The sequence below is a fragment of the Oryctolagus cuniculus genome, chromosome 7 (assembly GCF_964237555.1).
Source record: "Oryctolagus cuniculus chromosome 7, mOryCun1.1, whole genome shotgun sequence".
In the NCBI taxonomy this organism is placed as follows: Eukaryota; Metazoa; Chordata; class Mammalia; order Lagomorpha; family Leporidae; genus Oryctolagus; species Oryctolagus cuniculus.
In genome coordinates, this window is record NC_091438.1 from 60,161,205 (window position 1) to 60,184,253 (window position 23,049).

At 57.5% G+C, this 23,049-nt stretch overlaps 1 protein-coding gene across 1 annotated transcript in view; it reads right to left on the minus strand.

Moving 5' to 3' along the window:
* SLC6A17 (solute carrier family 6 member 17) overlaps positions 1-23,049 on the minus strand; it is a 53,590-nt gene that overhangs the window by 26,687 nt on the left and 3,854 nt on the right. Inside the window, exons 2-6 of the mRNA XM_008264719.4 lie at positions 8,921-9,293; positions 5,597-5,754; positions 2,910-3,036; positions 2,046-2,227; positions 528-638 (exon numbers count right to left, since the gene is read on the minus strand). Coding sequence (XP_008262941.2) covers positions 528-638; positions 2,046-2,227; positions 2,910-3,036; positions 5,597-5,754; positions 8,921-9,206 — 864 coding nt within the window. The 5' untranslated portion in view covers positions 9,207-9,293. The remainder of the gene's footprint in view (positions 1-527; positions 639-2,045; positions 2,228-2,909; positions 3,037-5,596; positions 5,755-8,920; positions 9,294-23,049) is intronic.

Here is a 23,049-nt window from a genome sequence, read left to right on the forward strand (position 1 = left end):
TGCCTCTCTGTAACTCTGCCTTTCAAATAAATAAATAAATCTTAAAAAGTCAGATCCACGTGATTCACCACTTCCCCCAGACTTGGGTACGAAGTGGGAATTCCAGGGGGAGCTTTCTTCTCTTGGGCATTTTCTTGGTTCCTGCTATCACAGGTCCACACAGGAAACCCCATGAATGAAGATCCCTGCCCCCACGTGCCAGCCACACTTGACTCCTCACCATGGCCTCAAGCACATCCAGTACTTTTCCACACCCTTGCTCACGCGGTCCCCTTTGATGACCACAGCCTCTGGTGCTCACTGAGCTCCTACCTGCTCCCAGAGGCTCATTTCAGAAGTCACATCCCCCTGAACCATTTTCCAGTGTCGCTCAACTTGCTGTGTGTCCCTGTCCTTGGAAACTTGAGGGCAGGGCCCGTGGGAAGCCCAACACACAGGTGCTGCATGTTTATCCCATTTCATGGGACCAGAATGGCCCGTGGACCCGTGCATGGGCCCTGGCGTGTATGGGAGTCCCAAACGCTTACCTTGGGAGTGAACATGTGCAAGATGCCGTCTACCGCCCCTCGCAGCAGCAGCCCCCGGACCAGAAAGCAGGCCAGCACCACGTAGGGGAAGAGAGAGCTGAAGTACATCACCTGCGGAGAGCACAGGGACCCACGGTCAGCAGGGCCCCTCCTGCAGCTGGCACCCCCTCGCTGCTCACAGCCGGGACCCCGGAGCCTCTTCTGATACCAGGCAGCAGAAATCAGAGCCCTGGAACCACCAGGCACGAGGCCAAACCCAGCATGCATCTGGGCGTCTGGCCCTGAGTCAAGACAGAGACAAGGGCAGGACACGCTGGAGCCAGCATGGCTGTGCCTGGGGTGTTTCCCTCTCCAGCTCCCCACCTCCAGGGGCTGCTGACGGGGTGAGGGAACACTTGGCTCTCCCCTCCTCATTTTCTCCCCGCAGGTCCTTTCCTGTCCCCAGAACTCCTTCAACAGAAACATGCAAGTCATGGAGTCAGGGCTGCTCACAGAAAACACCAAGAGGGTTCCAGCCCCCGGGGACCTCAGAGCGTGTGCTGTGCCCCAGCAGAGGCGTCGTCTGCAGCCCGGGTGCCTGATCCAGAGCCGCACATGCAGGAGGTGCTCACAAACTGTCTGCTGCACCAGGACTGACCCTGGGGGCTGCTGGGGCAGGATGGCGCTGAGGTGTGAGCGGGCGATCAGGCTCCTGCCTCTGCCAGCTGCCAGCCATGCGGCCTCGGGCTGTTAGCCTCGATGTGCCCCCAGCTCCTCATCTACTAAATGGAGGTCCTAATTCCTAGCTCTCAAGGTCAAAGTGGCCCAGATGTGTCCCCACGTGTGGCAGAACCTGCAAACGCCACAATGTGCCAGCTACGACTGGGCCCCTGGAGAGAGCAAGGCTCGTCACTGGAGGTCCCTATCTAGCTTGGCTTCCTCACTCGAGTGCTGTCATGCAGACCAGGCAAACAGCCGCGGTCTCCTGCCAGTGTGACGTCAGCACAGGGGCTTCCTCAGCCCTGGGCCTCGCCTTCCTCCTCCGTGCAAGGATGGGTGGGCTGCGGGCCCCGGGGCAGTCGGTGACACTGGTGAGTGACAACCAAGGAAGGGGCCTGTCTGCTGGGGAAAGGTGAGGGGGCCTTGGCAGAGTGCCCACAGCCGCCCCCGCCCACAGCCCCCTGTTGCAGGCCTGGGACGCTGCCGGTTTTCCCCACAAGGTGCTCAGAGCAGGCTCTGTAGAGCTTTGGTTTGGGAACTGGAGGGGCTGGAATCCACACAGACGTGCCTGGGTCGGTACCGTAGTTCTGAACATGGACAGAGCAGGCAGCTGGGGGCCAGGGCAACAGCTTCCCAGCAAAGCCACTGCAGGTGGGGCAGCCATGCTCCCTCCCAACCCTCCCTCTGGGGGCCTGTGTCACCGCCCTGAGCCACCAAAGGGCCCTGCCGAGGGGGGCCCAGAATTCTCCGCTCTCTGCCGTCTGGGCCTCCGTGCCGCCCCTCCCCAGCGTGGGTCTTGGGCGCGCGCCGCCCACTCACCTTCCCTGAGGACTGGATGCCCTTCACCACAGCCATGCCCACGATGCTCCAGGCCACGAGGAGGCACAGGGTCATCTTCCAGTTGAGGCCGCCGCTCTCGGAGATGGAGTCGGAGATATCCAAGGCCTCCCGGTACCAGAAGTAGGTGGTGGCTGAGCTCTTCTCACACTCTGCCTCCACCACTGAAACACCAGCGGCCGGGGCCTCAGCACACGTCCCGCGGGGCCGCCCTCCCAGGCAGCAGTGCGGGGGAGCGCGGGTGGACCGCTGGGAGGGCTGTGCTCACTCTAGATGACAGCCCGAGGAATCTGCAGCTCCCCACGGGCCTGGAGGCTTGGGACACACTGACCAGGCTGAATTCGCACCCATGGCAACCCCCCTGGCACCCTCTGCCACCGCCCATCACCGGAAGGTAGGAGGGATTAGTCTGAGTTGGCCTCAAGGTCCTTGGGGAAGGTCTTGACCTGGGAGCTGCAGACCTGGATTCTCATCCCAGATCACCAGTTAAATGGGTAGCATGGGTGTGGGTGATTGCTTCTGGGCCTCAGTTTTGCTGTCTGTGAAGTGGGCAATCAGCCAGCCCTCTATGAGCCTGGCACGCATGGGGAGATTGTTCCCAGACAGTGCAGTGTGAGAACAGCATGGAGTGCTTCGTAACAATTAAATAAAAGTGACAGTTTGCAGGGTTCTCCCTAGGCTAGCGATGTTATCCAACCCTGCAGGAGCGCAGGGAAGCGAGGCTCAGGGATGCCACGCACACATAGGCCGTGAAATCCCGCATCCCCAGGCTATGCCTGCCAGGCTCCCTCCTGGGCCAGGGCTGGCAGAGATGCCCGCTGGGGTCCCTCAGGCCCCCCGACTTGCCTGCCATGGTCCCGTTCCTGACAACAGGACACTCGCTCCAGGGCAGCGGGTACTGGAAGGACTTGAAGAAGTAGAAGATGCTCCAACCAATGATCACGTTGTAGTACAGCCCAACAAAGAGGCAGACCTGAGGACACGGCCCAGGCGGGGTCACGGCCGCTGCCCCCAGCCCCACCCACGCCCGGCTCTGCAACCCAGGCCCAGCCGCCCGGCCTTGAAGGAAGCTGCTGAGGGCTGCACGGAGCCTCCAGGCATCCCCTAGAGGAATTCTTCAGATACTGAAGTTCTGTCCCTTAAGCTACAAACGCTTACAATGCTAAGCCCTTCCCGCTGGAAAGGCCGCTGAGATACCCGAGGGCTGCCCCATCATCCCCTGATGACTCAGGATGGCGGTTACAGCGATGCCCTCACAGTGAGCAGCCCCGGGCTGCTGGGTGATTTGAGATTTGGGGGCTGCTGCTTCCGGCGTTCTGGGTCCTCCCTTCTCAGGATACTACTCTGTCTTCAGTACACTAGCAGCCTACCTCAAGAAAGACATCACTTTCATTTCTTGGCTCTGCAACAGCTAACGCTGACAGAATTTTAGTCAAAATAGGAATACATGGGGCAGGTGTCTGGCACATTAGCTAAGATGCCAGGTGGAGGGGCTGGTGCTGTGGTGTCGTGGGTAAAGTTGCCACCTGCAGTGCCGGTATCCCATATGGGCACCGGTTCGAATCCCGGCTGCTCCACTTCCGATCCAGCTCTCTGTGATGGCCTGGGAAGGCAGTGGAAGATGGTCCAAGTCCTTGTGCCCTACACACTCTTGGGAGGCCCAGAGGAAGCTCCTGGCTCCTGGCTTCAGATGCGCCCAGATCTGGCTGTTGCAGCCTTCTGGGGAGTGGACCAGCAGGTGGAAGACCTCTCTCTCTCTCTCTCTCTCTCTCTCTCTCTGCCTCTACCCCTCTCTGTGACTCTGTCTTTCAAATAAATTAAAAAAAAAAAAAAAGATGCCAGATGGAGACACCTGCATCCCATGTCACAAGACCTGAGTTCGAGTCTTGGCTCTGCTCCCAATTCCAGCTCCCTGCTAATGGGCATCCTGGGAGAGAGTGGGTGATGGCTCATGTAGTTGGGGGTCTGCCACTCCTGTAAGAGACCTAGACTGAGGTCCTGCTTCATGGCTTTGGCTGGGCCAGCCCTGGAAATTGTGAGCATGTGGGGAGTGAATCAAACTGTCAGTCAGTCTCTGTCTCTCTGTCTTCCCCTCTCTTGCAGAAAAATAAATATTTTTAAAAATAATATATGAGTACATGGAGTCTGAGAGTTCAAGGAGCTCGTTGTGAATTTTTTATTATTTTATTGTTTCCTGAGAGAGAGGGAGAGTTCCCATTTACAGATCCACTCCCCAAATGCCCCCAATGGCCAGGGCCAGGCCAGGGTTGGGGCTGGGAGCCAGAGCTCTATCCAAGTCTCAACATGGGTATCAGGGATCCGACTGCTTGAGCCGTCGCCCCTGCCTCCCAGGGCCTGCATCAGCAGGAAGCTGGAGTCAGGAGCCAGAGCTGGGGATCCAACCCAGGCACCCTGGCGTGGGACGTAAGCTCCTCAAGGGGCTTCTTTGAAAGTCGTTTTCACACGAAGAGAGATTTGCTGCCCCCACCAGGGATCCTGAGAGCTCCCCCACAGGGGCCCGGCTGCCTCACACCCCACTGAGACTCCTGCACTGTGACAGCTGGGAGCCCTGGCTTCATCCGTTTCCCCCGAGCACCTGTGTGCAGGAGCGGATGCTCCGACATCAGTGCTTACGGGGAGTACAGACAGAGAGAGACACCTGCTTCCTGTTCTAGGGTACTTTCGGTCCCCCGGGAGAGCAGGCACACACAGCCAGCCCTGGCACGGTGTGCTGCCTTTGGCAAAGGTGATGCCTTGCACGAGAGCAGAGGGCTGAACCCCTTCTCCCAGTCGCTGCCTGGGGCGGGTGTGGGCTGGCCGGGCTGCCAGGCTGACAGCACTCCTGGTCCCTTCCAGGAGCAGGTGCCAGTCTTCTTCATCCCCGGTGTGAGCACAGGCAGTTGTGGTCTCCGGCCCAGCGGGTACTCAGTCGCCTCGCCCATTGCTCTAAGCAAGGCTTCCTCTACCTGTGCCCGGAGCTGGAGTTCCCAGCCAGGGCCAGTGGGTCACCCTGTCTCCCATTGTTCTGAAGCCCTCACCCCTCCTGGGGTTGACCTCCTGGGTGGTCTGAATCCTCCAATTGTGCTCATTCCCACAGCAAAATGTCAAGGAGACCCTGGGCCCCAGGACTGCCTTTACAAATAGAATGGCTACTTGCCCAATTAAAACACCCTCTGCCCAAGGAAAGAGGAAGGACGTCTCTAGTCGGAGAGCCAATAGGCTGGGAAGCAGAGAGCGGTGGCCACACCAGCTCCAGGGGAATCCTGGCTCAGTTGCCCTGGGCCTCCCTCGAGAGCATATCCCAGCTTTTCCTCCTCACACCACCTGCCAACATCACGCACCCTTGCAGGCAGTGCGGTCAGCTGGCAGCCTGGGATAGGTGACTGTGGCCCCGACACACCAGCTGGAAGCGAGTCTCACGTTGAGGGTCCCCTTGCTGCCCCTGTCCTGGCCCAGCCCCCTAGCCCGTACACTGGCAACCCTGTCCCTGGCAGCCACAAGGGGCCTCACCTCCCACCCAGCCCTGGACTCACAATGCAGCTGGAGAAGCCGATGCCACCCAGGCGGGGGCACACGTAGTGCCACACCCCGATGCTGCCCCGGCGGATCCTCTGGCCCACGGCCAGCTCCAGGAAGAAGAGGGGGATCCCGATGATGATCAGCAGCACCAGGTAGGGCACCAGGTACGCACCTGGAGGAGGAGGGGGGATATCAGAGGGTGTCTAGAGCATGCAACAGGGCGAGGGAGAGGTGGCTGCATGTCCTGCAGTCTCAGCCACATCTCGGATCATCCAGCCATTGTCACCATCCTAAGGCTCCTCCATGACGGAGCCAGATCACACACGTGACCATGCTACCCCGATCCAGGCAGACACTCGTCTCTCCCATGATTGCCCTGACATGAAATGCTAAGAAAGGAAGTGCATGACCGCCAATGGCTCCTGCCCACAAGGCTAAGCTCCAAGACAGACAGACATTGCACTGCCTCTGGAACCCACACGTTAGATCCCACGCAGGCGGATGTGGTCGTCAGTGAACACCTGTTCACAGCCTCCAGCCACCCACAGAGAAGCAGCCCCAGATGGCGTTGGCCTGGCCCCTGCCCCCGCTAGCTCTGCCTCCTCCACGCCTGAGCGAAACGCTCACACAGCAGACTGGGCAGCTCCATGAGAGAGGAGGTCTGACCAGCACCACCATTAATCCATAGCTAATTGGGAGGAACGGGTGAGACATTAGCGGTGCAGGAAAGCGTAGCCAGGAGGATCATAAAGGATAAAACGGATCTCGCTAAAGATTCCGGGTGATAAATGAGTCTGTCCTGAGCCTCACTGAGACACGGTCTCAAGTCCGAGTGACAGGGCATTTAGCAGGAGAATTAAAGCCACGCCTGGACACAGACGAGTGCGCCCCGCTGACAGCCATGCCAACAACCTAGTCCCGTTAGCAACACTGTCAGCACGGCCCTGCCTGCCTGTCAAAAGGCCAGCCCTGGCCACCAGGGCCCCGAGGCTCACCCGGCACCCCCAGGACAAGGCTAGCAAATGTGGGGCTCTGCCATATTCCCCAAGTGCCAGAACATCACATCCCACATGCCGCCAGGCATTCCTGGGCATGAATCCTGGCACTTAGCCACAGTGAGCTGTCCACTGCAGGCCTGCTTGTGCCAGACAAGGGCAGCAGTGACAGAAGGCACAGCCACCATCTGGGGGGGCTCACGATCTGAGGAGGCAGACCCTCAGCCTCCCACGAGCAGTGCACCTGCACTGCACCCACGAACACAGCCACACAGGGTGACTGAGCGCACGGTGCATGCCGAGGGAGGGGCTGGGCCCAGTGGAGCTGAGCAGGGTGAGGCAACCCACCAAACCTCACACCGAGCCTACTCCCTAAACGCACATGCATGGCCTGGTTCAATTTGCCACTCACAAGCAGTGCTCAGAGAGCGAGAGCCTGAGAGACCACATGCTTAGACCCCGGGGACTATCTCTAACTCCGCCTCCTGGTCTCACACGCGGGGAAATCTAAGAGGAGAAAAGTGATCTGCTGCAGGGAGGTGAGAGGAGACAGATTCGCTGGGTTTGCATTTTGCCTGTGTCCATGGGTGGGGCAGGATGCACAGGCAGATGGACATAGGGCGTTGGCAAAGCAGGTTGGCATCTTCTGTGGATGCTGCTCCCCTCCCCCCCCAGAGAACCCGGGAAAGCCTCCAAGCAGGTGCAGCCAGGCAGGTGCAGCCAAGAATGATCCTGGGCGACGTCCAGGTGGGGCAGCCGCCACTGGCCCCATCCACAGGGCGCTGGCTGAACAGCAGTTTGTCAACTAGACCAAGGCCAGGCTAAGCAGTGCTCAGGGGTCTTCAGGCTACATGAGCAGGTCGTGCGCTTAATCAGAGGCAGGAGCAGGGAACGGGGAGCCCAGAGCCTGAGGGTGGATGAGGCTTTCCTCATGGGGGTTGTTCATGGTGTCCGATGCCTTGGCAATGGCCTGCTGACCCAATGGCCGGGCAGTGTGTGGCAGGAACACTGCCCTGTGTGTGCATGCGTGTGTGGGGTAGAGAGGGTGCTCTGTGATTCTGAGCCAAAGAGGATGAAGCCAGAGGTTGCTGTTAAGTCCCCAAACGTCACATGTCCTCAGGCTGTCTGTGTGCCCTGGCACGCTCAACACCTCCTGGAGTTTAAGGAAACCACACGCCTATGTCTATGCCTTCGCTTCGCGGGTCTGACAGCAGCTCAGCAACCATGCTGTGCAGACCAGAGCTCTGATTGGCAGTTACTTATTGGGGTTGGGGGGAAATCCAGCAAAGCAAGGTGCCCATCTAACTTACACCGTGCTACGGCAGAGAGACGGAAGCCCCTGGCCTCTTGATCATCCAGGCTCCCTGCTCCTCAATAGAAACTGGGGAGCAGAAGCCCCAAGCAGGTGTCCTGCGTGCAGCAGGGAGAGGCAGGAGCACCTCTGAACGGGGCTGTGTCTTTGGGAGCCCCGCAGAGCAGGGAGGGAAGCAAAGCCAGGGCCCCGCCACAGGCTGGAGTGTGGTGATCCCAGGGCACAGAGCTCTCTGCAGCTTTCCCAGGACCACAGGGCTGGGCTGGCAAACCCCGGCTCCAGCCTGTCAGGATTTTCTTTCTCAGTTAGTGGTCCCCTGGCTTCAGAGCCAGTTGCCTTTGCAAATTCCAACCTACCTCAGAGGTGCAGGAGAGACATCCCTGGGGGGCTTCTGCCCACCATGGAGGGGGGGGCTGCAAATGGTGGCAGCAGTTTGATGCTGGGCCAGGGCCCCTCCCTCAGGGAGCCATGGGGCTGGTAAAGGCCTAGGGGCCAGGCTGGAGCTGGACTTGACCACCAGCTGTCGACCTGGATCACACACGACCTTGAACAAGGCACCCAACCAATGTGTGCCTTGGTTTACACTCAAAAACGAGAGTGAGAACGACACCTCCCTCACCTAGGGTTGTGGGGAGATTTGAACGTGGGACCAGATGAAACTAGTGCTTTGGTTGTCTGTCCCGAGATGCTCACCTCTCTGCACTTCCAGATATTCAACATCTGTCAACTGCTCAGAGCAACTCCCAGCACCTCGAAGGTATCTGATCATAACGGCCAACATCACCTTTACTGTGTCAGCCATTCTACGGGTATAGCTCATTTAACCCTCCCAGCCACCCCGTGAGGCGGGAGCTACTCTTACCCCCATTTCACAGATGAGGAACATGGAGGCTTCCTGTGGGCTCTCAGCAGTGGTTACAGCTCTTCCCAGGCAGTTCTACCCTGGAGGCCTGAGCTTCAGCTACAAGGGCTCCCATTCTGCCCGCCCCACTTCCAGGGCACACCCAGGGGCACACAGGGCCGGCACTCACCACCTCCATTCTTCTGGCACAGGTAGGGGAACCTCCAGATGTTCCCGAGGCCCACAGAGAAGCCAATCTGGGCCAGGATGTACTGCAGCTTGCTGTTCCAGGCCGGCCGGTCCTCGGCGTCCAGCTCCTCCTCCGCTGCCTTCTGCTTGCTGCCCGCCTCACTGGCCACATTCAGCACGCTCTGCTTATAGTCCACGGGCTCCTCGAGGGCCAGCAGGTCGGCCACCGACTCGGTGACATGCTCATTGCTGTGTTCCCGCTGGGTCACTTTGCTGTTCTTCGGCATTAGTGCCACCTGGGCCACGCAGCCCTGCTCCCCCGAGCACAGAGAAGGTGGGACCCAGCCGCCGTCAGCTCCTTCTCATCCAGGGACCTGCGAAGCCAGGTGAGCAGGGGTCCATGAGCTGGCCACACAGGGGAGGAGGGGAGGCCAAAAGGGACCTACCCCAATCCACTCCCTGTGGCCCACCCCGAGGCAGAGCAGGGGCTTCAAGCAGTGAGCTTGCCTTCCCCCTGCAGCCGGGATACCCGCTTGGGAGTCAAGGTCTACAAACTCGGTTCTCCTAGAGGCCTGACCTGCACAGCCACAGAAAGGTAAACCCAACAGGGAGGAAGAGGCAAAACCCTATGCCACCCCCAAGTGACAGGCCACCTGCCTCCATGCTGTTTCTCCCTGTCTGCAGAGCCCAGAGAGTTCCCGACCCTCCGAAAGTCCCCACGGCCCTCCCTTTCCAGGGCAGCCGGGGCTTAGCGGACAAGACCAAGCCCCTTGGGTTCTCTTTAGCTCAGCCACTTGGCAGGACGCAGAGAAGCCAGTGTCTGCCTTCCCTAGGGTCTCTCCACTAAAACCGCATTTGTGTCCAATAGCAAGCCCACCCCAGGCCTACTGGACCACTCTCCGCCTTTTTCCAGGGTCCTCGGGGGCTTCAACAGGACACTAACATTAACAGAAGCTCTGGAGCCCTCCTGCCCATGGGCCTCCTTCCCCCTGGCAGCTGCACACTGACCAGGCTCAGCTAACTCAGGATTCTGGCAGCAGCCGCCTAGAAAGGGCTGCTCAGTGCCAACGGATCCCAGGCCATCGCTCAGCGCTGACATTATCTGAGGGCCACTGCAGCCAAGAACCGGTTCTCCATCCTCCAGCGACAGCTTTACAGCAGATAATGCCTGCACAACACGGGCGGGGGAGGCAAAGCCGCCCCTGCTCCTGCCACTCCTCATCTGTCTCTCCTGCTTCCCCTTAAAGAAATAAAGCGCCGAGAAAGTGAAGCCTTTGAAGAATCCCAGGATTCTGTTGTACTTCAAGGCACCTCCTCATTAGGAGGAGGTTGGAGGAGATAAAATTAAACACACGCACACCCCGGCCTGCGGTCGCCCCGCATCTTTCTAGGGATGCAAATTAGCCAGCTCCGTAATTACTTTATTAAGGGAAGGAGCTGCCTCCGGAAGCCGGGCTCCCTGCTTGCTCCCCTCCTGTGTCTGTCCCACCTGAATGGTACGGGCAAGGCCACCAGGCAGCAGAAGGGCTCAGGGCTGCCCTTCCTGCTGGGTTGGACCCAGACTTCCTGGCTGACTCCAGCAAAGGCCTGACCTTTGAGGGGACTGGGCCAGCCGGATGCTCTCATACATGCCAGGAGACGGGGAGGCCGAGTGGAAGGGCCCGGCTGACCTCACTGGTGTGTGTGGTTGGCTAGCCCTTCCCAGGCCTTGCAAACCCTGTGCCAGATGAGTGCCTCCCTGCCGGCCTCGTCCCAGGCAGCCAGCATCTTCAGTGACTTCCCTCTCCCATGCCAGGAACACACCGGTCCTGGGCTTTGGAGTAACTAGGACTGAGCCAGCCTGCCTAGGAGACCTAGGGTCCCCTACAAGGTGCTCTGTTGGGACTCCACTCTGCAGCAGGTCTGCTGAACAGCCCACTGGGTCCTGGAGGCACTTGTGTGTCTGTGGACCCTTTGGCTCCCGGCTTCCCCCTAGGGAGCTGCTGTGTTGCTCATGCTACACAAATTAAGGGTGAGAGTGCTGCTTAGCCTAGCAGTTATTACACCACTTGGGACACCCTTGTCCCATATCAGAGTGCCTGGGTTCAATACCTGGCAGCAGCTCCTAACTCTAGCTCCCTGCTAATGCAGACCCTGGGAGGCAGCAGGCAATGGCTCAAAGTATTTGGGTTCTTGCCACTCACATGTGGGACCTGGATTGAGTTCCGAGCTCCTGGCTTTGACCTGGCCCAGCCCCAGCCACGTGGGCCAACTGGAGTGAGTAAACCAGTAGATGGGAGCACTCTCCCTACCCCCTGCCCCCACCTCTCAGATAAATGAAGAAAGAAACTTTAAAAAGTTGTTTCCTTTCAGAGGCAGAGGGACAGAGAGAGATCTTCTGTCTGCTGGCTCACTCCCTTAATGCCTAAAACAAAAAAACAGGGTTCAGCCAGATTGAAGCCAGGAGCCCAGAATTCCATCCACGTCTCCCATGTTGGGGGCAGGGACTCAAGTTCTTTTTTCTTTCTTTTTTTTTTTTTTTTTTTTTTTTTTTTTGACAGGCAGAGTGGATAGTGTGAGAGAGACAGAGAGAAAGGTCTTCCTTTTTGCCGTTGGTTCACCCTCTAATGGCCACTGCTGCCGGCGCGCTGCGGCCGGCGCATCGCGCTGATCCGAAGCCAGGAGCCAGGTGCTTCTCCTGGTCTCCCATGCGGGTGTAGGGCCCAAGCACTTGGGCCATCCTCCACTGCACTCCCGAGCCCCAGCAGAGAGCTGGCCTGGAAGAGGGGCAACCAGGACAGAATCCGGCACCCCGACCGGGACTAGAACCTGGTGTGCCGGCGCTGCTAGGCGGAGGATTAGCCTATTGAGCCACGGCGCTGGCCGGGACTCAAGTTCTTGAGCCAACATCCACGCCTCCCAGGATGCACATAGCAGGAACTGGAACAAGGCACTTTGATATGGGATGCAGGCGTCCCAGGCAGCAACTTGACTGCTGTACAAAACACCTGCCCAAAATAAACACTCCTTTAAAATTATAAATAAATGAAGGGTACCCCCTGAGCATTACACAGCAGGAAGGTTGGTGTTCTTGCCCAGGCCACCAGGTGAGGCTCCCCTGGCCCTCACAGGTCTCTGGAAACCTCAGGTGCACGTACTGGCTGCTTGTCTAGGCCGAGGCACCTCATCTCCCCTACAGCTCACATCAGGAGCTTTTGCTAAAGAACGGAGCTGGGCAGAAGGGTCAGGGTCCCCATGAGGACAGGAAACACCAAGGTGCTTTGGCCCAGAACCTCTCTCCAGCTCCACCACCCGCAGCAGGATTTGATCAGAGCAATCCGCAATGTATTAGGGGTGACTTACTGATCATCAGGTCACAACTGGAGAAACCCACAAGGATACCCACAAATCTGCAGAGTACATCTTGATGCTGTCCGGCCGGGATACGCATTTCCCCATAAATAGCCCAGGGAGTGGCAGCTCTGGTCACCAGCATGAGAAAGGGCTCAGAGGACAAAGCCATCATTTTAAAAGAGGAGAACTCGGGGACACAGTGGGCACTGAATGGTAACGCCAGAGAAGGATGCGTCCAGCAGCTGCTGTCCAGAGAGGAGGTGACCCTTGCCTCTGGTGAGTGCTGGCAGGGGAGCAGCGGACACAGGGCTCTTGGGAAGTCCAGGAAGAGCAAGGAGGCCTGAGAGGCAGGAGCAGAGCGAGAGAGGGGAGCGAGTGTATGGGGATGGGGGTGGGGTAGGCTCAGGCTCTAAGGCCTCGGGCTGGCACCGAACAAGGTGCCGGCCACCTGAGCACTTGCCCACACCCTGGACAAGGCACCTTGACCATGTGAGCTTCCGCCTCCTCGTGGTAACAGGAGGAGGGCAGCTCCCGTCTCGCAGAAGGGCCACCATGGGGAACCGATGGTTGTCACGCAGGAAGGGTCTGCTGTGGGGCTTGGTACCCAGGGAGGAGCCGAACGGTAGCAGCTGTGCCCAGGAAGCCTTGTACTGCTTGCCTTTCGTATTTCACAACACACAGGCCCCCAGGCTCTCATTTGGTCCCACACACACACACACACACACCCGTTTCTCCTAGTGGGGAGCAAAGTGAGCTCTGGGCGGAGTGCTAGGGTGGGGCAGATGGGACCTTTGGCACCAGCTCAGAAAGGATTCCGGGGTCCCCGGCCACGCCACCCTGAACACACCCGCTCTCGTCTGCTCTCGTCCAGCCTGGTTAGTACTTGGACAGGAGACAGGGCCCTGGAAGAGGCTTCCTCCCAAGGCTGCTGTGCAGGGCCCCTACTCCCTTTCCACCCCCTTGGCCCCGCACTCAGCATGCTCTGAGTCCCAGGAAGCCAGGAGAAGGCCACATGGCTCCAGGCTTGGGTCAAATGCCCAGCAAGATCATCTCAACTTACTGTGATGTTAGTAATCCATCATTTTCCTTATTAAAAAAGTCAGGGCCATGAGTGGACAGCTTAGCATTACTGTTAATATGAAATAGAGCTCTGTGAAGTTGGCGCCATCTGCAAGCGTGAAAAACCAATGCCTGGTAATTGCACTCAGGAGGCAGGCGGCCTGGGTTTAAATGCCAGCTTCCCTGCACCCGGGCTGCCCGCCGAGCTTCGGCTTCCTCACCTGGCAGGGCTGGGCGCCGACAGCGCTGTGAGGAGGGGCGGTCCTGCCGGTCTCAGCCCTCGCCGGCCCCAGAGGCACTCACAAATGGCGCCTCAGCTTGCGTCCCGCCCAAGGAAGTGAGTTGGCAGCTACCATCCCTCCAGGTTGCAGATGGAGGCCCCGAGACCCAGGCATGGCTTCTGGCCTCCCGGCCTCTCCACTCCCCTGCACCCTGCAGGCTGAGGCTTTCCTGAAGAAGGGAAGCGACTTGGAGCAAGCTCCCCTCCTCCAGTCCCCTGAGGTCCGAAAGGCAACAGGCCAGTTCGCAGACCGTGGCGTGGGAGCCCACAGTGGACCCAGCCACGACCCCAGAGCATTGCTCAGATCAAGAGCCAGGACCAGAGACGGACCGAGGCGGGGGCCACTCCTCTCTGCCTCTGCCCGTGCATCCCATGGAGCACGGCATGATCCAGGCTGGCAGGTGCTGGTCCCCCACCGACCTCCAAACAACTGCAAATGGGTGTCACTGCCCTGGCCTCCCTGGGGTCTCCGCGTCCCCGGGTGTGAAGCGCCTGGGTCTGGATCATCTGTGAGGCTCCTCTGAGCCTGTGCACTTATCCAGCAAGTGGGGTGGGCAGAGCCTGACCTGGCCCAGGCACCAGCGAGGCACATCCTGCAGGCTGCAGACTGCCACCTCCACCAGCCCAGAGCCTGCGGGGCAACTTGGAGATGTGTGAACAGGCAGCCCAGCCGCACTCTATGCATCGCCCTGTAGTAGCTACGGTGGGCGGTGACACTGCTTTCGCTAGCAAACGCAGCAAGTGACGAAGGTGCACGCTGAACCTGGAAGGAGGGTCTCGACAGCTGACAGTCGGTGCTGAGGGGCTAGAGCGCCGAGCTGGCCCTGGGTGCCCGCCTGTCACTTAGCAACGCAGGCGGCTTTGAGCTCAGAATAGCTCATGTGAAAGAAATGAGTGAGGGAACCGGGAATCTTCTTAAAAGGAGAAAAAAAAATTAGTGCAGCTAGGAGGCAGACAGGTAAAAATATCTCCTGCCACACTGTGGATGGCTCTACCAGGATTTTTCCAGCAAGCAGAGCGGCTGGCGATGAGCTCCAGGGCGGGGCGTGCAGCTCTCACCCCGTGACCAGGGCCAAGCCTGGTGCCCCTGCATGCTACGGCAGCCGGAGAGGCAGTGAGGGGCCCTGCCTTGATGCTGAACTCTGCCCTGCCAAGCCCTTGCCTCTCGGGCCTGGGGGGCCCTCTTGCTCAAGTAGGTGGCTGTAGGTCACTCGGGGACAGACAGGAGTCAGACCCCCAGGGGAGCCAGTGGAGAGGCGTGTATCTTCGGAGAAAGAGCAGTCATGTGACTGCAGAGCCCGCGCTGCCCTGTCTTGCCCATCCCCGGGATGTGCCTGACTCAAAGGTCTTGTGGCCCTGACAGGAGCGCTGTGACCGAGCCCTTCCTTGCAGAGAAGCCTCTGGGATGGAACAGCCCCAGAGAGGCCCCTCAGAGGAGCAGAGGAGAGTGCCCAGCTCCTAGTGCCTCCACGACAAGGTCATGTTCAAGATCACTGGTGGTGAGAACACCTGACAACTTCCTGGTCTCCGTGTGACAAGGGCGTGGCCCAAACACTCCTAATTACCCCAGAGCCTCTGGGCTTCCACTGAGCCCAAAACAGATCTGACTCTTCGCAGAGACACAAAGTGGCCTTCAAATCATTTTGAACTTTTTAAAAAAGATTTATTTATGGGGGCGATACTGTGGCATAGCTGGTAAAACCGCCACCTGCGACGCTGGCATCCCATTAGGGCACCGGTTTGAGTTCTGGCTGCTCCACTTCCGATCTAGCTCCCTGCTGATGCACCTGGGAAAGCAGCAGAAGATGATTCAAGTCCTTGGGACCCTACACTCATGTGAGAGACTCCAAGGAAGCCCCTGGTTCCTGGCTTTGGCCTGGCCCAGCCCCTGGCTATTGTAGCCATTTGGGGAGTGAATCAGTGGATGGAAGACCTCTCCTCCTGCCCCCCCCCCCAACTCTGCCTTTCAAATAAATCAACAGGCAGAGTTACAGAGTGATGCAGATGGTAACTTAACCCATTGTGCCACAAAGCTGGCCCCAGTTATTTTATTAAAATGTCTGACGGTCACCTGGGCAACCACTCCTGCAGGGCCTGGCCTTGACTTGGCAGCTGCTCTCTTTGGACTTTCCAGTCCAGGACACACAGGCAGGGGGCCCAGCATCATTCTTGGCCGTTCTCCCCTTCACCCCACCCAAGTGCCCCGGAGCCCTGTGACCACATCCAGCTCTGTCTTACCCCCACCCCTCGTGCTCTGGTCCAGGCCTTCTCTCTGGCTAGACACCCACAGCAGGCTCCCAGCTCACTTCCCCTCTAGGCCAGCCAAATGTTGCCTTCAGAAATACCAGGTCTCCCCACACCCACCACCTACTGCAGAGAGCCCGCGGTGACCCTTTGCAAGGCCTGTGGATTTTCTCCACCCCCAGAAGCCTTGTGGGCTCATGCCCCACCTCTGGGATGCCCTCCATGATTTCTTGAGTATTAACGTCCCTCCCTTTTCTCTCCCCTTCTCAGCACATCCCTGCAAAATTACTGGACTCTTTAACCATCTGGCTTTCTGGGATCACTGGTTGTTCACATGCCAGATTCCCTTTCTGAACAGAAGATTCCCTGCAGGCAGGAGCTGAGGTGTAGCCGGGATCTCCCCCAGCCCCTTCCCCGCTCTCTGCCCAGCCAGAGCTGGGCACATACCAGGCATCTGACAGATTTCCATGGGCAAATCACAAGACGCGTGGATGTTCCAGAGGCCCTGCCTTCCCCACCATCCGAGAACAACCTGCTTCCCATGTTGAACTCCTAAACACCACCTTCGCTTTGAAGCAAAGAGACAGGGGTGGGAATCTGAGCGAGGCGAATGCAGAGACGCTGAAGCCTAGTGCGGGCTGTGTGCCCCAGCGGGGGCTCTGAGCTGGAGCAGCCCTGCAGCCCTGCAGTACGCATGGGGAGGAGCCAGGACCTGCACGCCAGCTGGCTGCTCCTCATTCGTCTGGAGCAGTGCTTCCCTACCTGCTGTATCTGGCTACCACGGGGACCCACGAGCAGGAGAAGAAAAGCTCAGTGAGAAGTCAGATAAGCAGGGTGGAAATTTTCTAACTCCACCTTGCAGCTCTGTTGGGTTGGGGTTTTGGTCTTTCACTTCATGCCTCAGTGGACGCCAGCTTGGCTGCTGCAAGGCCTTCCTGGTGCCTTCCTATTTCATGCTATCGGTCAGTAACAGAACACGCATGTATGGAACGAGTGTATGGATGGATGGATGCATTCTGAGCCCTCCCCCCAAATATTTAGAGTCTCTTGTATTCTTCCACCTTCCAGGTTCTCCTGTCTTCTGGTTCAGCATGTCTGATAATTGCAGGACGCCACAAGTGACCGTTGGAAAACTGGGAACACCACGAAGCCCGACCGGTACTCGGTGACTCTGTCTCTTAAGGAAGCCGGGCTTTGTTCCCCACTTCCCGGCTTCACCACAGGGGCCCGCCCTCACCTCAAGGACAAAATGTGAACAGGCGCTGTCTTGGCACAACGCACGCCGTGGCACTGGTGGCAGCGTTCTCAACCACAGATCAGGCCCAGGAGCCTTCCTTGTGCCTGTGCTGAGCGTTTGTTTTCTCTGTCAGGAGGGAAAAGCAGCAGGAAAGGGGGCAGATGGTCCAGAACGGGAGGAACTGGCCCTGCAAAGTGTGGGCGTGGCCAGTGCAGCCCACACTTTCGGGTCTGTTTGGCCATTTCCTGTGAGGGGACAGGAGGGTACAGTGGGTGATAAGCAAAGGCAGCACTGCGGCCCCCACACCCAGCACATGCGGCTCCCTTGTATGAGGATTCTGGGGCTGGGGGACCCCCTGGGGGCGCTCTGCAGGCAGGGTGGGGTGAAGTAATGATAGCAATGACAGAAAGAGCCTCCGGCCACTGCTGTGCTGAGGGTGTTCAAACAGTAGCTCCATCCATCCCATCAATAATCGCACTGGATTGGTGCCACGATTATCCCCATTTTACAAATGAAGAAGTGGAGGCTCAGGGCGAGTCATTACTCGGGTATATTTCATTGAACTCAAGATCCTTGGATCAACAGCTGTTGATTGCATGCAAGTCTTGATTTTACGACAAAGGCAACGTGCAAAAATATGCAGTTTGGAATCCCTGTATTAGGTAACTCATGCATGCATACGTAGTCAGAAAGCGGACGCTCCTGGGTCCATGACATTGCAGTTTGTCCGGGGAACCTAATGCTCAACCCCGATTCGACCTGTGCTCGTCAGCTTTTCCTCTCTACAGCCAAAGCCCGAAGACAAGCTACCTCTGAAGGAGGCATTTATCCCAGCTCATGGCTCACAGTCTGAGGCTGGGCAGGCCCCTGGGTTCGGCCATCTGGTGAGGTCGGAGGATGGAAAAGGTGGAGTGTGTGTGGAGGGGAGGTCACGTGGTAAGCTGGCAAGCAGAGAGGCTACGCCCGACTCAGGCTTCTATAACCAACCCTCGTGAGGACAGCTATCCAGTGGACCCAAGGACCTCCCACTGGCCCCACCTTTGGGACACTATAATTGGATCAAGCCTCCACCCTCTTTGTACCATTGGTTCATGACTCTGGGGCTTAACTGTCTGCCTGAGTTCCAGAGCCACGTCCTGTTCAAGCCACAGGAGCATCGTGGAATGAGCAAAGCCCTAAGGGTCCGGACAACCTGAACGTGAGTCCTGCTCTGCTCTCGGGAAGTCTTTGGGAAACCAGACAACCTCTCTAGGTTTCAGCTTCGGGACCTGAGATGCAGGCCCCAACCTCATGAGTGTGATATAAGACAACATGAGGGCTGCACTCAACCCAGGCCAGGCCATGACAAGGCACTCTGTAGAGGAACACAGAACACGGGAACGTGGCTCAGGCCGAAGAGCGGTGCCACAGCTGCTGTCCGCAATGCTCTGGGCCTGGTGTGCAAGGAGCACACAGAAGCCCAGAGATGTGATGGGATGGTGGGGGGGGGGGGTGTGCAGGTGCTTGGCACACCAGGGCACTCCCCACTCTCCTCCGGGGCCACAAAGGAGAACAGAGCCCAGAGACTCTCGTGAACTGCAGACACACACGATAAAATGTGAAAGTCTAAGAAATGCCTCTGGCTCATTGATTTCCTCTCCCCACTTCCTTCCCTTTACTTCCTTCAACAAATCATCTACCAAGCCCTGTGTGCCAGGCCCCATTCCAGTGCAGCAGCGCTGTCCTGCCCTGTGGTGGTAATATTGTCCTGCAGGGGGGCCAATTCAGAGCCAGAAAAAATACATAATTTGCAGTAAAATGTAGACATATCTACATGTATATGTCCTATATCTATAATCTATAACATACCAAATACATATTTAATATATAGTTAATACAAAGTATGAGAGGATGGAGTGAGGCAGGGAGGTTACAATAGCTAGGAGGCTAAAGAAGCATCCTCTGATAAGGTGACACAAAAATTTGAACAGAGTGAGAGAATGAGCCATGTGGATGCCCTGGGGAGGCATTCGGGGCAGACAGAGTGGAAAGTGCAAAGGCCCTGAGGCAGGATCTGCATGCAAGGGGAGTACAGGAAAGAGGAAAAAGGGCCACCTGCCCAGAGCACCCTGAGCAAGGGGAGAACGAGAGGTGCTCAGGTCCACAGCCAGCAGGACTCACAGGCCACAGAAAGCAGCCTGGGTTTTCTTTCAAGGCTAACAGGAAGCTGTTGGGGGCTCGCAGACGCAGAGTGAAATGATCTGTTTCAGAAGGGCCCTGGGCTGCCCAGAGGCCATGTGAGGAGGTGGGGAGGACAGCTCACAGCAGTGCTGACCTGGATCAGGCTGCTGGGTGGGGGTTAGGTCTTGAGGATAGACAGACACAGAGGGGCCCAGTGACCTGAAAGTTCACCAGGTGCACCTGTGAGAGTTTGCCGATTTAGAAAAGGGACTCGCGTTTTTTAAGAGTCAGATTTGAAAACAAAAGTTTGGAGCAATTGGCAAAGGCTTCACCCCTTTCTTTTCTCACCCATGGGTGCTCAGGGGTGACGGACAGATCCTCCCAGCACCTGCCCACATCCTCTGAGCTAGGTTTCCTTAAAGCCACTGTTTTCTCTTGTCTCACAGACAGACGGGGGAACCAAGAGGGCCCAATTACCTGAGTTACTGAAGGCCTGCAGCAGAGCACTTGAAGGTGTGGTGATCAGAAACCCTTCATTACAGCCCAACAGGACGCCACTTTCCACAGGAGAGGAAGGCTGGTGTCTTTTTATCGCCAGCCTTCACTGCTTCCATGGAGGGGAGGGCTAGGCAGGAAAGCTCCCCAGTTGGCAACAAGTCACAGCGACTGCTCCCCCCGCAAAGACCCTCTGGTTCTATGAGCACAGGGTATGCCGTCTACGCTCCAACAACCCGAGATATGATCTAATTCTCACGGCGCCGACGGAGAAGCCTGGGCTAGGAGGACATAATGATCAAGTACAAGATGACCCAGTCACGAAGTGGAACAGTGGGGACTCAAACTTGGCAGCCTATATTTCTCCCAATGCCCTGGGGTTTTCCAAGCATGTCGTGACACAGAGAAGCCAACAACAGTGTGGCGTCCAGGGACATCTGGGGGAGGCTCACCACCCAAGGCCACCCCAGGACACTCCAGGGGATGATGGCATTGTGATCTGGGGCCCACACGCTGCCCCATCTGTGGCCCAGGTTGGGAAGTCCTGCCACATGCCCTGGTGCCTTGCAAAATGATACACCTGAATCTCATTCAAGTCAGCGGCGGGACAAGCCCATCCATCACCACTTCAGTCCCCACTCAGCTGATGCCTCACTCGGCCAGGTGCTTTCCTGAAACTACAACATAAAGCAATGTGGGAGCCTGGTCAAGTGGACTCCTTCCAGCTGTTCCAAAGGAGGCCCCAAACTACTAACAAGTAGGCGACCCCCGTGGTGTGGCAGGACCGCGGACAGCGCCCACTGTGCCATTCCAGGAAGCAGCAGGGCTGCCCCGCATCTGGACATCTGCTGCCCTTCCTCCCCGGAACACGCGCCAGGCAGCACCTGCGAGGAACCCCCCACTTGGTGACTGCTCACATCTCTTACAAGGTAACACTGGCAAACAGCACTCCTTCCCCGTGTACAGCTGGTGTGGGCTCTAAAACCACAGGAGTCCAGGAGTTTTCATAATTAAAGAAAAATTCAAGTGGCAGGATTTTTGGGGTGTGGATGGGTGAATTCCATTTACAAGCAAAAGGTGGTAAATTAGCAGTGCAAAGAATCCAGCTGAAAACCTAATTAAACCACTAATTAGAAATGATGGAGTAGGGCAAGAGGCAACTTGTTGCCTTCAAATGAACTGCTCGGGAGGCTGTGGAGGGCAGAGTGGCAGCTCCGTGGGACAAGGGCAGCTGAGGAGATGACCCCAGGGCCTTGGAGCTGGGCCCTTAGCTCTGGCTGTGTGCCCCACTCCCACCCCACAAGAGGTTGCTGTGCAAACAGGGCTGGAAGTCAACTCCGACTCTGGGGACTCAGGTAGCTCAGGCTCACCTGACGCGGAAACACTCTCCAGCAAAACATACCTAGTTCTGCCCATGAGAATAATTTTTTTCTAGAAATTCATTTCATTTATCTGAAAGACAGAGTTACAGAGAGAGAGGGAGAGAAAGGGAGAGAGAGAGGTCTTCCACCCGCTGGTTACTCTCCAAATGGCAGCAACAGTTGGGGATGGCCCAGACCAAAACCAGGAGCTTTTTCCAGGTCTCCCACATGGGTGCAGGGGCCCAAGCAGTTGGGCCATCCTCCACTGCTTTCCCAGGCCACAGCAGAGAACTGGATCGGAAATGGAGTGGCCAGGACTCAGCACACTTGAGCTTCTGGTCTCACATGTGAGAGTTTTCTGCACAGTAAATACCTAATTATATATTTTAAAATAACTGGATTTTCCCATAGATTAACAATGCTTTAATAAATTTTTTACTCATGGGAGGAAATAAAGGGAGAGAATTATCAGAGAATTATGCACAAAATGGCTGCTCGTGGAGCAAGGGCTTCTGGGAAGGCCTCTCGGCCCGCTGGGAGTGGGAGCATTGGTGTTGCTTTCCAGTCATCCTCCCCCACTTGCAGGAACTCCCCCACTGAGTTCTGGGGTGGCTTGGAGCTGGCAGGCAGGCGAGGACAGCATGGGCCTGTTCCTCGGGGAGGAGGATGTCTCAGAGAAAGAAGAGCCAGAGAAGCAGGAAGAATCAGACACCAGGGTTCCCAGAGCAGCCTCGAACACAAGTGGCAGTGCCCAGGAGGGGAGCAGGCGGGCTCTCCACGGGACAGGCCCAGGGAGCAGGCAGCAGCCCTCCAAGCGGCCCTACCAGCAGCGGCCGTGCATCGCCTGCAAGGAATGGCAGCTTTGCTCTGGGGCCTGGGGCCTCCCCAGAACCTGCGGCAAATCCTGGCTCGCCCTCTCAGCAGAGAAACCTGACACAGCAGCATGGCCACCACCACCTGCAACGGGCCGTCCTCGAGTCTGCAGACGTGGAAATTCTCGGGGCAACACCAACCTGTGCTGAGACTCCTCTCGCGGCCCCAGGCCCCAGCCCCTGACCAGGACAAACTTTCAGAACACGAGGTCAGAGGTGGCAGGGGTCAGGAAGAGAAAGGCCAGGGCAGGACAACACAGCGCTAAGATGGGGCTTGGGCTCTTCTTCCAGATCCCAGCCCAACTGGAACCAAACACATTCCCCAAACCTTGGCAACATGGCTGAGTTCATTTTCTACCAGTTTCTCAGTCATAGAGCCCCCCGTCCCTGTTCCCAGGCCACTGGCTTAAAGAGCAGGACCTGCAGGTTCAGACAGCTTCATTTGTGTAAGTGCCTAGACCAGCAGCAGAGATTCATTAAGAACTTATTACAGAAACATATCACACAGTGGGGCCAGTGCTGTGGCGTAGTGGGTAGAGCCACCGCCTTCAATGTCAGCATCCCATGTGGGCACCAGATCAAGTCCTGGCTGCTCCACTTCCAATCCAGCTCTCTGCTATGGCCTGGGAGGGTGGTAGAGGATGGCCTGGATCCTTGGACCCCTGCACCTGCATGGGGGACCCGGAGGAAGCTCCTGGCTCCTGGCTTCGGATCGGCGCAGCTCTGGCCGTTGCAGCCATCTGGGGAGTGAACAAGCAGATGGAAGATCTTTCTCTCTCTCTCTCTCTCTCTCTCTCTCTCTCTGTAACTCTGCCTCTCTGTAGCTCTGCCTTTCAAATAGATAAATCTTAAAAAAAAAAAAAAATCCCACAGCAGCCATGATCATGAAGCTGGGCATCTGGCAGGACTGAGTTCTGATTCGCAACTTGCTACCCACTGCCTGTGTGGCCTTCAGCAAGTTACTTAACTTCTCTGAACTTCAATCTGCACAGTTATAAACTGCACATCTGAACCACCAACTCCACACCTACTGCTACAGATGGCGATAGCTGCCTCCTGGGGTTGTGGTGAGGATTAAACAAGATGGCC